The sequence below is a fragment of the Cololabis saira genome, chromosome 13 (assembly GCF_033807715.1).
Source record: "Cololabis saira isolate AMF1-May2022 chromosome 13, fColSai1.1, whole genome shotgun sequence".
NCBI lineage: Eukaryota > Metazoa > Chordata > Actinopteri > Beloniformes > Belonidae > Cololabis > Cololabis saira.
Genome location: NC_084599.1, coordinates 23,455,088 through 23,470,685, shown reverse-complemented (window position 1 = coordinate 23,470,685; position 15,598 = coordinate 23,455,088). Strand labels below are relative to the sequence as shown.

The 15,598-nt window shown below is 38.4% G+C and overlaps 1 protein-coding gene across 1 annotated transcript; it reads right to left on the bottom strand.

The window, feature by feature from the left end:
* Window positions 1-8,896: 8,896 nt before the first annotated feature.
* On the bottom strand, window positions 8,897-15,598 carry lpar3 (lysophosphatidic acid receptor 3). The gene is made up of 3 exons (XM_061738371.1): window positions 15,467-15,598; window positions 14,008-14,761; window positions 8,897-9,955 (listed from the first exon to the last, which is right to left on the bottom strand). The coding sequence occupies exons 2-3, from the start codon at window positions 14,744-14,746 to the stop codon at window positions 9,627-9,629; spliced, it is 1,068 nt and encodes a 355-aa protein (XP_061594355.1). The 5' UTR covers window positions 14,747-14,761; window positions 15,467-15,598; the 3' UTR covers window positions 8,897-9,626.

The window sequence follows — 15,598 nt, the reverse complement described above, 5'->3', positions numbered from 1 at the left end:
CAGCGCTGATTGGACCAGTCGTTGCCTAGCAACCAAACACGGCTCAATGCGATTGGTTGCTGGCTTCGGGGCGTTTAGAGCTTTCTAGATTTTAAATAATACATTATTTTATTATTTTTTTTCTTTTTCCTTTTTATTCTTTTATTTTATTCTTTTTTTCTTTTTTCTTTTCATTTATTTTTCGTGTCCATTATTGTTTTAAACTTTCTCTCCTAATAATCACGCAGATAATGTGAGAAAATAATCATCAAACCAGCCTGCAGCAAGGAAAATGATTGTTGATTATATGTGATATGTTTTAGTCATGGGAATTGAAACTTTTGGGTGTACATTTTCATACCATGTGCTCGTGTGTTCCGTCTGTTTGCGTTACGTTTACTTTTCAATCCACCATAAATAAGACAGAATGTGTCAGAAATGAGAGAGCGTCATATGGCAGAACATGCGCCCCTTTGAATTTGAGATAAAGCCATTAGAACCTGATGGACGGCAGAAAACAGCAGCTGAGGACATCCCTGAGCAAGACATCACAAGGGTTAAGCCATGGTCTGCGTTAAATCGACGCAGAGCCTACGGCGTAGGGTACGCGGCGACGTGCTCCGTACGATGGGTGTCGTCGCGTACCCTACGCCGTAAGGTCTGCGTCGGTGTAACGCGGAAGCATAAATCACCCTTTAATCGCACAGCCCTGTCCCTTGGGGCAAAGGAGTAAACCCCACCCCTATAATCACAAGGAGCACCACCCTAAAACAGGCTTTAGGTTTCTGGTGTGACTAGAAGGCAGTTAAACCACATACAATTTGATAATACAATACTTCTCAAAAGAAGGGGAAGAAGGTTTTAAATCATTTTGATCTATTCAATCTTGGTCCTGTCTTTTCATGTCAATTTCAAATGTGGCTCAGCAGGTTGACATGATGATTATTGTTTCTATTTTCCTTAATGATTCTAATTTGAGCAGATAATTGTTCATTATCATACAGCAGCATCACTCATAAGGCATAACATTTAGTGCTGGGAAAAGTATGTGATGTATTGCCTTTAAAAAAAAGAAGAAGAAAACACTAAATGATACTGAGTGATTATAGGCTTTGATGTTGACTTGCTTCATCTGGATTGAATGGCGCATTTGAATGACAATGACAAAACAGCTAAAATTTTTAATTTAGAAAACCTTTCAACTTCCTTTTTGAAGGAAACTGCATCCATTTGATCTATACTTTGAGCACATCTGGTACTTAAGAACTAGTAAGATCACAATCAGTGAATCAGATTTGAAGTTTCTTGGGGTTTGGAGTTCCAAAACTGCCAAACTTTATGTTTTGGACTCAACCACAAATCTACAAGCCTTTTCTCGCTTGAAAATGATATTCTGGCAACAACCAAGACAACAAAAAATACTGCTGAAACACTAGAGGAAGGAACCCTTTCCTTTTCAGTAGTCTACAACAATGGTACAGGGCCCTTTTATGAGAATGCTCTCTGGAATTACATAATTAAACAAAAATCTGAGGTAGATTGTGAAACTGGAAATGTTCCAATTTTCTGGTGTTAAGCCTCAATCAGTCCTTGCCTACGGTACTATTCCTGTAGAAGAATCATATCTGTGGTGTTGGGAAAAGTGGTATTTACTTTTGTTCCACCAGATGGCAGTGAGTGCATTTATCCTAAATTCATCTGACTAAAGCTTCATGTTTCAGCATCAGAGACCCTCAGAATTACTATAATTGTTCATTTCACTCACTAGGATAATCACATATAGTAGATTATGCACGTAAACGTTATTTCAATCTTATAATGTAAAACATAGTGTACAATCTTTACTCTATGAGATATACAGTTAATACTGCAAAGTTCTGTTTTTATTGTGTTTTATTTTGTAATTTCTTTTTTACTTCACTGTACAGCCCTTTGGTCCACTAAGTACAGATGGCATGGCACGTTATGGCATGGCACAGTATGGTATGGCACCGCATGGCATGATATGGTATGGTATAGTAAATAAAAGGTTATCTCAATCACCAATTCTCACTCCGAATAGCCTTGTTACCAGCAACTATAATGGTATTGAAGCCTTCCTTTTGTAAATGTTCTTCTGACTCACTGATGAAACTCATAAACAACTGGTCTGTTTTCTATTCCTCTTAAGGTAGGTTGTGTTCTCATTCTGCAACTACAGTAGGACTGCGGATGCTTAATGCAATGTACTCCTTATACAGTTATAGTCTAAGGCTGTTTGTGTCAACTGGATTGCAGGTGGGCTACATAACTGCTTAATTTTGTCCACTTTTGGTCATTTATCCCTAGATCCATATTTGCAGGTTTAATTTTGTGGGGGTTCATTTAATAATTTTAGATTATCTTCACTTGTTCTAACGTGGATTTTATTTAAATGTTGTGAGATTTAAAACCTCTTGATAAGATGGTCAAGTTTGTAAGATCATCATCATCATCATCATCATCATCATCATCATCATCATCATCATCATCATCATCACATCAGCCTGGTCCTGTTGGAGAGTAAAGCAAAGATAAAAAGGAAACAGAAGATTGTACTCTTCAGAGAGGACTGAAACACTGAAAGGGGGTCAGCGTGAGGCGCAACCACAACCACAATCATGGAGTAGCTAAGGAGGGACAGTAAGAGAGGGGTTATGATTTCCTTTTTCTTTTTTATCACTACAGTAACCAAGAGTTATTTGAAAACAATGCTGATAGTCACAACGCTTGTCTTTTAATCATAATCGATGGTATGCGGGAGCCGAATTCATCTTTTAAATACAGTATACCGTTGTTCAAATAGTCCCATAGTAGCATGCTGCTGCCGTTTTATTGTAACTGTTTCCCAGCAGGACATCTGGAACAGAGCATGTGCGATTTATATCACAACAATTGAGCTTATTAGTAATGCATTCAAAGTCTTCCTTTCTGTAAACCCTGAGGCAATAAACTAAGAATAAACAGGAAAATGTACAGCTAAGTGAAGCAGGATGCAGGTGTAGGATGTGACCATATAGTAATAACTCCTAAAGTGTGCAAACTGTGGATGTTGAGTCACACACTATGTGCAGCTGCAGAAAACCAAATAAAGCAACAAAAGAAAAAAAATGCTTTGACTTGAAAGTCTTTTGACTTGCGTATACTTCACAGTTTTTCTTCACTTTTTGCACAGGTCAGCAGCCATCAAACACCCTGCCACTGAGGTGAATCTTTCCATGAAACCTTTTCTGCTGATGGAGGTCGGACATTGTGAGGATGACATCAGCAGCAAAGACGTTCGTACGTATGGTGTGCACATTCGATTCAATAAAAGGCAAAAGTAAGCCATGAAATGACTGACCTTTGTTCGTTCCACACCCAGAACAAATAAGACATAATGTTATGTCTTTCCGCACACATTATTATGTAAGAGCATTTGCTTTACAACATGGTATGGATTTTTATCTATAGTTATTTGTGAAATTTAGAAAAAAACATCATCACAAAAAGGGAAGAGTCATGAAAAATTATATCTTGGCAGGTCTAGACATGTCTCTGTTGTATGTGTTTTGAAAAACAAACTACAAGCTATAAGATAAAATGTTAATCATAAAACCACTTTAATAGCAGGAAAAAGTCAATTACTGTAACTATATAATCATAGCATTCTTTTAGTCCCCATAATGTTAATAAAAAGAATTCCTTTCTGCTGTAGTTTCCAAGTAAGTCAAGCTCTCTGCGGAAATATATATATATTTATATTTAGATATATTTGTTTAGAGTTTATGTTGTAGTTGGTGATCAGGCTCTCTACAGGAAGGAAACAAAAAGATAAACATGAGGATCTGTGTTTGTCTGCGATGCTTCAGCTACTTAAGGTTAAGTTAATATTGACTGATAAACTCCCGGCAGCATGATGCAGTTGTGGTTTGCAGTAGTGTTCAGTGTTCTCCAAATACTTCAGGTTCCTCTAGTTCAAAAGAATTTTATTTGCATAGGAGTGAGCGTGAGAGCTCAGTTTACAGCTTGTTATCTTGTTCATCTTTATTGGTCCAGACAGTAAAGGCAAGTTCGCAGCAACAACAGACTTCAGTGAAGTGAAGAGCTCAAATCAGTCTCTGCAGGACCTTCACAGAGTCCACCTTCAGTCCCTCCACCAGCATTTCTGTTTGTGCTCTGGATGGTTAGTGTTCTGTTTAAACATGTCTTCTGGTGATGAAGAGAAATAGAAAACACCTAAGTTGTACGTTAAGTGCAAAAGCAGTAGGTCAGATTAGAATTCTCGGTGCAATATTTCAGTTTTTTTCATATTTTTTTCATTTCACTTTAAAGTAAAATTCAAAGTCAAGGTAAATTTCCGATCCAACTTTGAGATATTGAGATCGCTGCAACTAAGCAAAAGATGTGGGGGCAGCATGAAAACACATGAAAAGAAATAAGTGCTCTGAAGACCTTTTACAGATTGTGATTTCACAAGGTTTTAGGAGCAAAAAAACACTCACTGTTCTGAAGGTTGGAAAATTGACCTTGAGCTCTGACAAGACCTGTGGCCTTCAGTGCTGCATGCACCTGTGAGCATTTACTGTTCTCCTCTTATTCTCTCATCTCATTTGTAATTCGTTGAAGGCCTGATTTTTCAAAGAAACTCAGCATCTCATTTATTTATTAATGATGATTTTTGATCATTTCCATGACACAAAAACACTTTATGCCAGACTGAAACTTGTACTTTCTCTGCAAAGTTTCTTGTCAGTCATCTAGTTGATGACTATGTGGTTGCATTTGCATACGCGTGTGTGCGTGCATCATGAGTAATGTCTGACGTTAAGGATTCCAGGTGTTCGCATATCATACTTTCTGAACAAGAAATTCTTGTTTGTGGCGACATACTTGTAGGAAGATTCCCAGATAGTACAAGACAGTAAACTCTCCTTCACTTGTTACTTTATCTGAAGAACACTGCACCTGCGGCGTCACATCTGTGTGTCAACCTGATATACAAATGTTGCATTCGCAGGATACACAGTGTTGCCTGAACGTATTTATCCTTAGCTGCACAGTCACTCACACTGAATGAAGTTGTTCCCCACTTCTTAGCAGAAAACTCATCAGACGGGCACATGTTCATACTTATCCATCCATTTTCTATACTCGCTTTATCCTTTGCAGGGTCATAGGGGTCTGCTGGAGCCTATCCCAGCTCATCACAGGCGAGAGGCAGGGGTTCACCCTGGACAGGTCTCCAGTCTATCACAGGGCCACATACAGACAGACAACCATGCATGCTCACACTCATACCTACGGGCAATTTTTCATACTTAAACCAAAACACCAAAAACAGCTAAATATAATTAACACACAAATATACAGGCGGCAAATATATTATTAGTACGTTTCATCTTCTATATCAACTATTTTTACTTCTTGTGCATGATCACAACGCAAGTATTTACCTTTATTTACCCAGGGAAAGAGATTTAAAATCTCTTTTTCAAGAGTGCCCTGACATCACTCAATCATCTTTACAGCAACGAGATGTTTTGCATTATCATACCCCAATAAAGCTTTTCCATCTTTGCCTACATCTGTTTGCACTGAGATGTAAAACAAACCAAAAAATAGCATTTGTGAACATCTGTGAAATTTAATTGGCTTTTCAAGACTGCATAATTACAGCACAGCTGTAGAAAAAGGCTGCCACACCACACAGTATAGAGTTCATGTTTTAGGGAAAGTTGAAGCAAAGTGGGAGGCAGATGTCACGACAGTCTACAGGATGTACACATGGCTTATGTGAGTACGCACACAAGTCACTACTACAAGTCAATACAAGTCACCTGACTTTATATGTATAAGTTACTGAAACAGACCTGAATTTCATTTACAACTATAGAGATTTCTAAGAGCATGTACCTCTTCAAAAAAAATATTAAATATAACCCTTTTTTCCATTAAAAAAAAGTAAGGATGAAATGTACAGTACAGGAAGACACATTTGTTGGCATCAAACAGCAAATACAGGTTTGTAAAGATGACATTTTCTAAGACATAGTAATATGATACATTGGTCAATGTAATGTATACACACACTCACACACATATTATATATATATATATATATACACACATATATAAATATATATCTGAAGATATATATACACATATATACATATATATCTGAAGATATATATATATATATATATATATATATATATATATATATAAACAAGAGAAAAAAAAAGTGGGGGAAAATGCCCCTTCAACAGTGTTAGAAACTGATGACGTCTGCATGATTTTTCCTAAACTGCTTTTGCATTTTATTAGAAGTAGACGTAACACGATGCAACATGTCATGTTTTATTCTCTATCTGAGGTTGTATTTAACTCATTTCACGACATGGTCAGGACCAGATAAATTAAGATTATATCCTGATGTGTAAAATGTAGTATTGAAAACATTTTCAAAGGTGTACTTCCTTTTGTCACAGAAATGTAAACAGTTATTGTGTGAAACACTGATGCTGAAATTTTTAAAGGATGAAAAGAGGACAGAAACGAAATGTTCACTTGTCATCAGTGCCTCTCATCTCACAGAAAGCATCTAATTTTGAACCTTTTCTCAGGTTCTGTATCATTTGGACAGTTACAGCATCTTGGAAGTTTAATTTAACCCCCAACTTCACACCTCCTCTCTTGCAGTCTGTAATATCAAACTACATTTTGTGAAGTTCAATAAATGAACTGTGGGACTTAGTTAACTTGTAAATAAAGTAAGTCCTGTCTATAGGCACATTTTCACGTTACCTTTGTTTTTTGTTTATATGTTAAACGATGACATCCTGAGCATTGCAGTCGAGGTCTATCCTGGGAGTTCTTGGTTTATGTACTTCAGCTAAACTCTCACGCATGCTGTGTAATGCAAATATCTGTAACACCGTGAATCCAGTGGGTGGTTAGTTGACGATTATCATCAGTTTAGAACTAATAATTCAGTGCAGAGTGTTGACCACAACATTTTAGAAGAAAACAACTGTCCAACAGATCCAAGAGTCACTGCACATGCAAGACTGACAAAACCCTCCATCTAATAAATATTAAATGAACAATCCATTGTCTATTTTTTAGAAGTACTTTCATACTTTACCAACTGAGACCTGGTTCTCTGGAATTACATACATACCCTATGGTACACACTGCAGACATCCCTCTAAAAAGATAATTTGGCATGTACTAAATGTTGAGCACAACTGACAAAAGTGTTTAGATTTTTTTGAATGAAAATTAAATCAAGTCACACGGAAAACGTTTTCAACCCCTGTAGTGAAAAGGTGCAGGTGTATAATCCAAAAATTTTAATGTTTTGAGTTTTGAACGTAATCTGGTTTGCAGCAATGCTGGCTGTGAGGAACACACCCTAAAGGTCTGTGGGGGATTTTGTAAAATAAATGAATTGAAGATGTGATTAAAAATGCTGTAAATACAAGTTACCTACAGTATAGCTCGAGGGAACATGAAAATGTCTGGGTTTGCGGTTGCAAAGACTGAATAGACCTGCATTTCGAGCGTGTCCACTTCTGTAAATTAGAGGGGACGTTTGAAACTTTAACAGGCCATTTGGGGATGTGGAATACTATTTACAATGCTATTTACTTTAGAAAAACCCACAGCGGTTTTTATACATGTGTACACATAATTTACATTTTATGATGTAGAGATCCTTCATTCTTCCTTTGCATCATTTTTCATGTGGAAAATTGAGATGAGCATCAATTAAAGGACATTTCAAATAGGGTCAGATTGCAGCTAATTGCCTCAAATGAACACTGTGTGGTTCTTTTAACTGATACAAGTGCCTTCCAATCAAATTTAAAGGAGGATCAGGTTTTCCCACTGAGGAATCTTTTTCCCCTTCATACTCCTGTGTCAATAACTGACAGAGGGTTGCCTCCTCACAAGCAGAAAGGTAAGCCAATAACAGACCTAAAGCTTGTAAATCATCCTGAAATGCTGCCATAAATTTCAAGTAATTGCACTTCATTATATGTTTGGAAAATTAAAAAAAAAAATTGGAGTCTGAAACAATTGCTTTAGTGGTTTTTGCTTGATAATACTGCATATTCCATGACGCTCTTTTCCCCTAAGTAAAGAAATGGCAAATCATGGTTTATTTCTACCGATGTAGATGTCAAATGGGCAAAGAGTGTAAGTACGTTGATGTTTAGTAGGTAACGTGATCCACATAACATACTGATTTTGAAGTTGGCCATTAAGTAAAACTAGAATTTACATAAAATTATGGATTTAAAGGAAAGCTCGGGAGATATAAGTCATAAAATCTTATTCTAAGGAGTCACACATGCAAGGAGCACATTTTATGGCTCACCTTCCACCAATTAGTGAGAGATTTTGCTAAGAAAAAGAATAAGAGAGAAACACAAATATCCAACCTCATGTTAATGTTTTAAAAAAAACTATAGATACTACTTCAAATAAATAATGTTGTGATGTTGCCGTGGTTACTTTAATCTTTTTTACAGCGAGGGGACGTAAATGCTTGAAGATTATGTAGTAAATCCCTAAACAAATGATTTAATTTGATGCTTTACAAAAAGCAGAAATCATCCGTTATATAAAGTCAGTGAATGTTTAAGGTTTGTCTGTGTAGGAAAAGCCTTGTTACGTTATCTTTGGTTGCTGCAGGCGCACATTGTCGGTTAATCCTCAGGCAAGAATTCAATGTGTTTCACAGCCCTTCCAGTGTCAGGCGAGCAGCTGTTTCATCAGGGCACCAACAACTATTTAGAGGTGGGGGCGGCCGCAGGAAAAATGTTACAATAACAAGTTTGTCTCCATTAGATGCTGCAGGCTTTTTTGATTTAGTTTTCTTGTAAAAACTATTAAATGGGAACAAAACGAAGAAGAGAGGAATATTTAAATCGAAATAATGGTGAACTCAATGCGATTACTCATGCGATCTTCAAGTAGATGCTTACACTACAGCAGTTTACAGTATTTTACACAGACTAATCTTAAAATTATGCACTGAAACGTCTACTAGATCCTCAACTGCAGTTTGTCTTCAAAAGCTACAAAGGCAGTAAGTATACAGTAAAGACATGTATGAAAAAATATGTTTTGATAAATGTTAAGTCACACCTGATGTGCTTTTTACCCTTCCAGGAGTAAAAGTGTTAATACATGGGTGTGTAGCTCATAAAGACACATTTTTGCCTTGCTACACAGCACATTACTATCAAAAAATGTACACACGTTAGGATGGGCAAGATTTAAAGTAAAAAAAAAAAAAGAATCAGGATAAAACTGGAACAGGAATCTCCCATTACACAAGCATAAGAGTCGTGTTCCCAAAAAATAAAATCAAGTACAAAACAACACATCTCTGTATCCATCAGGGAATTCATAGTGCATGAAAGGTCTTTTAAACTGATGCAACTGCGAAACCAGCTCCACAATGAAGCAGTTGACTTGACGCGTGCATTCAAGGAAAACCCTTTAACGTGAGGACAAGCACAACTCATCGCAGACTGCAGAAGAAGCCTGTAGCTTTACGAATTCTCCTTCAAGACATAAAATACTCCATTCCTTCCTGGACATTTATGTCACAGAAATCATCACAAGATCCCACTTCATGTCTTGAGCGTTTTGCTGTCATCACTTTTCATCTCTTCAGAGTGCTGCTGACTGTTGCCCGTGTCCTGACCAGAATTCAGAGGCCTGGCGTTGGCCCGCGTTGACCGCTGCCGACGGGTACCGTTGCCAATGCAGCGTATGAGGTTCTTGAAAGTTATCCACATATCCTCATCCTTGTAGGAGTAGATGCAAGGGTTCATGACGGAGTTGAGAACAGCCAGAAGCAGCAGCCAGCGTTTTAGTTTCACAACGTTACAGCGCTGACAGTTGAGACCATCCATAAGCAAGACGAGGAGGCCGGGAGTCCAGCAGATTACAAAGGCCCCTACAGGAAGATAAAAAGACCAAAAAATATATTATTTACAGTTATCTTTTAAAAGCATGGATTTATTTTCTTTGTGCGTGTATGCAAATAACAGAGATTTTGTTGTGTTTGATTGCCAGATGGGCAATATAAATCTACCTATACTTTACATAAGTCAATACTTGCTGTGAATGTAACTTTCCTCATAAAAGGTCCACAAGTCACCTAATTTTCTAATTTTAAGAACCCAAACAACTTGCTACTTTATCTCTTATGTTCCAATGTGACATTCCTGTGATAACTTATACAGTACATGTCCACATTGCTTCAGTTGCAGCCTTGACGGTACCTTCATTACAATGACAGGAGATCTATTTTATGGCTGTCAAGTTCCAAAAATTGCAGTGTGTGCATCAACTTTTGACTGTGATTGCTGAATATTAAAAGTTAGGTCACAAGACTACTAAAACGCAAGTAAGCTTTTTGCCTCAAACATGTTTGGGCACAAGAAGCAAGAGGGACTGACAGGAAGCTGCAAGTAAAAACTTGTCTGCACTAACATCTCTCGTCACTGCTGCAGAACAAACATGCACCTTCTAAAAGAAAAAAAGAGGGGGGAATATTTATACACACACACACACACACACACACACACACACACACACACACACACACACACACACACACACACACACACACACACACACACACACACACACACACACACACACACACACACACACACACACACACACACACACACCTCCTGTATCCCTCTGTACAAAGAAAGCTAAACTGGTAGAATAGTTGACCACAGTTTCAAGCTTAATGGTGATTCTACCTAAAGATCACTTGCCTTGTGACAGAAACTTTACATTTAAAAATAATACGAAATGAAAGGGAGGTTTTTAGAAGAACTGGTTTGGTACCCATGCTCTTTTTGTTATTCAATAGATGGTGGGGGTGGTTGCATTTAGAGGATGAATACCAGCATTACTTTGATGTTTTGATTCAAATGCAAACCCCAACACCCTCATGTATTCTCAGTTTAACTCTGAAGTTGGTGGCAAGCTTTAAACTACAAGCGCTCAAAGTTCAAAGCAATGCGTTATTTCACAAGATATTTCATTATCATTTCCTCTAAAACACTTGAGCGTTTCAATAATTAACTTCAGTGCAAAATGAAAGTAATTTTTCCTTTTATGCCATTTCAAGTAAACCAAGTAGATCTTCGTTCAATTCCAACATTGCTTCATAATTTCACCATTTCTAGCATTTGCAAGGTGCGTCTGGGTTACGCACATCTCAAAACTGGTCTGTCCAGTTGCAGATTCTGCCTCAGTAGACAGCTTTATGTCTGGAACAAAAGATTTTTTTCTTTTTCTCCCCCCTCTTAACTGATCCCTCAGAACTGGAGCTGAAAACACACCCTGTGATATGATTTCTTGTATAACTTATTAGAAAAACCTTAAGCTATCTCTTTAAAAACACTGCTTTGAATAAAATGATTTTTAATATTTATAGAAATAAATCCATCAAGCCACTCTGCTGAGATTTAGGCTGAGCACAACAAAACTTGTTTTGGGGGGGGGGGTTAAAGCCACCTTTTGATATCAAACACTGAGGATCAATAGTTCCAAAAAATTACAATAAACTAAATTTTGAGTAGAAAAAGAGCTTGAGAGAGACAACACTTGCACAACCGATGGAGAACTACATCTGTAAGCAATTCACAAAGTCCTTTAAATACGGCATTTCATTTAGGGGGGGAAGAGGTTGGGACGTTCATTGAAGGCCAGTGTGGTGTGGTGGATGGTACGCCACACAAACTGTGTCCTTGCAGGGAGAGATAATTACACAGCAGCTTGAAATACAGTGTGTAAACAGGCAAACAGCTCCCATGCTACATACAGTACAGTTCGGAGCCATGTGGATGGATAAGCTCCGGTATTTTAACATTAATCACATAACCATGTGATGAATATTTTTATTTGGGGAAACTGTACGAGGAGATAATTAAATATTAATCCACCCATCAACGTCCTCTTATATGGGTTTTGGTTGCTGTCCCCATAATCCAGAGAGGACCAGACCTCCCGCTTCCCAGCTGCCATCATTAACTCCTCCAGGAGGACACCGGGTTAATACCCAGACCTGCTAAGAAATAGAAGTTCTCAAGTTTATCTTTGGTCTGCCATGGGACCACTTCCCAGTTGAGGATGCCTAACACACCTTCCCATGCAGAGTAAAACATTTTTATTTTTCTCTCCTTGTAGCGCCTCTGCAGAGAGCAAAACAAACATGGATTGCAAGGTTTTCTGAAAATGCTTGTCCGACACGTCTCACTTCTGAAGCCATTTGTATTGTGCATTAAAACCGTGTATGACTATTGTTTTAAATACCTTTGGTGCTCCATCACAACAATATACTGTAATATAACAGTCCTTTTGTTCGGGTGAAGTACAGGGAGGGGGAGGACTTAAATCCTGCCCTGCTACTATAAGGTACCCTGATACAAATTCAAAACAAAAGAGTACCTTGCCAGGATATCTGGTTTCCATCTAGTCCCTTTCACACAAAGACACAACTATAATAGCCTACTCCAAGAAAGCTTCCTCATTGTGCTAGTTGTGCTTGTTCAAAGTGCAGGAGTAATGCTATTCCAGTGTCTGCCTTCAGAAAGCATAGCAGCATTTCAGAATTAAAGGCACAGCATGCAAAAGTCTTTACCGTGTGATGTATTTTGCCACACCGGATCTATTTTTCACATAGACGTCAACAACATATCCTGCTGGCTTTTAGGCACAGTAATAATGCTGTGAAATTGGATCCTAATGCAACATACAGACCAATGCAGCACATTGATTCCCTTTTAACTGGCTTATTTATTTATCCGTTCATCTTTTCTTTACATTTACCCCATTATGTTTATTCCTCCATGTTTTGTTTAGGTTCTTAAAGAAAACAAAAAGTTTAAAATAGTGCTCATAATAAATGTTTTTTGCTGGAAAACGGCAGTTGACTACAGGATAAAGAGATCACAGTGTGAGACTGAAGCATTGTTGTCTGACTGGGTGGTCCACAGCGCAGGAGCACCACAGGGGACTCTCATCAAACCTCTACATTTTGTACACCTGAGACTTCCAGTAAGAGTCAGAGTCATCTGCAGAAATATTGACTCTGCAGTTGTGAGGCACATCAATGGTGGGCAAGAGACTGAATACAGAGAACTGGTGGACTGCTTTGCGTCCAGGAGTGGGAGGAATCATTTCATCTTGAAAGTGAACAAAATAAAACATATTGATGTTGATTTTAGGGAGTTTAGGGGTCCAGCAATATACTGAACACTATTTCAATCGGTGAATGAGTACAAGAAGTCTTAGCTCCATCACTACTTACAAGAAGTGCCAGAGCAGACTGTATTTCTTGAGGAAGCTTCGGTCCTTCAGTGTATGCAGCAAGATGTTGGACATATTACCTAATCCTATTCTGGATCGTGCTCGTCTCATTTGCATTTGTCGCTTGTTGGGAGTTGTTTTTTTTTTATTAACTGAACAAAGTAATGAAGAAGGCTGTCTCTGATCTGGAGCCTCTGGAGATGATTTTGCAAAGAAGCAAGCTTCATAAAATGGAAAACATACAAGACAGTGATTAAAAAAAAAAGAGTTTTCAATCAGAGAACACTGTTCCAGATATGCTGCAACAGACCGCTGCAGGAGATCCTTCCTGCCCACATACAGCCATAACCATCTATAAAGGGATCTTAAATGATGTCACTGCAACTACAATATCCTTTCAGGCTTTAGTAAAGTATTATTGAATTTAATCGATGTTTACAAGTATATTTTTGAAATGGCGACGATGTTGTTGCTCCCAGTGGTGCCTTTAATGACTTACCAGTTGAATGCAAAGACTAATCTACAGGCAACCCTTATGCATAAAATGTTGATTGAAAACCCACAGCTGTACACCACAACTACTCCTCTATGCTCTGACTCACAGATTTGTACTGACTCACTGTGGTGCATCATCAGTCAAGCAACACAGACAACACTTTTACAAGCAACACGTACCGAGGACAGCCATGACGGTCTTGATGAGCTTGATTGGAGTCCTCTTACGGTTGAGGGAGCTGCGGGTATGTGGCGTAAGCACTGCCGTCTTCTTCTTGACATAAGTGTATATCCTTATGTAGATCACGACCATGACCAGGAACACCACCAGGTTAGAGACGGACCAAAAGACCAAATAGCTTCTGCTAAAAATTGGAGCGAGCTGAGAGCAGCTGGCCAGGTCACAGATACAGTTCCATCCCAGGCTCGGCACGGCCCCCATGAGGATTGAAAGGGCCCACACCAGAATAATCAGCAGGGTCACCCTCCTCTTTGTCAGGTTGCTGTGTACTTTCCAGTTCATGACAGAAATGTAGCGCTCCAGAGCGATAACAAGTAAATTTGCCAGTGAGGCTGAGAGACTGATATCCAAAAGACCTTGTCGGATGAAGTATCCTCTCACTGAAAGTTTCTGCGACACTGGCCCGGTGTTAAACATGAGGTACACATAGGCTATACCTGCGAGGAAGTCCGAGGCAGCAAGGTTGGCAAGAAGATAATAGAAAGGATAATGAAACCTCTTATTGGTGATGACTGCAGCTATGACCATAGCGTTGGAAAACAGGATGAAGCCACAGAAGAAGGAGCCCACCACCTGGACCAGGATGAGCTGAGTGTTCTCCCAATTATCCGGGGTACTTTTGTTGTAGAAAAAGCCCATGGACTCATTATAATGACAGCTGTAGTTCTCCTGGGCCATTTTATAAGTAGGTCTCTGAAATGAGATGAATGACAAAATGCACTGTAAACGTTGGAATGGGAGTACATTACCATTTAACATGCACACTCAGTAGCATTAGAGTTAAACATAATGTTTCTACGTGTATTCTTCAATACCTCAGCAATGATAAAAGAATGCCATTCAGCTACTTTACAAGGGCTTAAACTCATATTCAAGGGATTCAGTTAATAAACAAGCAGATAAATAAAGAGCTGAAGTCTGCTATCAGATCTGTGCACCTTACCAACCTTTATTCAAGGACCGATTACTTTTAGAGACTTTCTCTGATTTGAATTTAAGAGGAAAACTGATTTGTTAACCCTTTGTGCAAGATTTGACACAATAATATATATATCTGTAGTGATGTTACAATCAGAGAGAAAACAGTAGTTCTGTACATGTACGTGACATTCCGTTAAAAAATAAATAAATAAAAAAAAACTAACCAAGAACAAACAACCTTTAAATAGGCTACTACAGGTATGCTGCAAGACAAAAGTTTCCTCTGTGACTTCTTTTATTATGCAACTTTACGACAGTGTAAAGCAAACAGGAAACGAAATCCCAATCGAAGTCAAAGATCTGTATCGGATAATAATAATAATATAGGTAACTAAATGAGACCTAAAAGAAACAATCGGAGTCAGAGAGTAGAAGAAACAGTTCAAGTTTAAGAAAAAGTACACAGGTAAAACTTACCTCTGGGAAGGGCTTTCCCGTGTTGCCCTAGTAGATCAAAAGTTGCGAAATCTCCTGTACAGCCGCGATGATAAGCATTGCAGCATTGTGTGTCTGCTGTGGACTGAGGGAGGTGACTGACTGCAGCCAGCA

Bases quoted from the DNA above. Each gene is read 5' to 3' on its own strand.
- lpar3 (XM_061738371.1), bottom strand. From the start codon at position 14,746: ATGGCCCAGGAGAACTACAGCTGTCATTATAATGAGTCCATGGGCTTT. The intron at 9,956-14,007 runs GTACGTGTTGCT...ATCTTCCTGTAG, and splicing joins GACCGTCATGGCTGTCCTCG to GGGCCTTTGTAATCTGCTGG.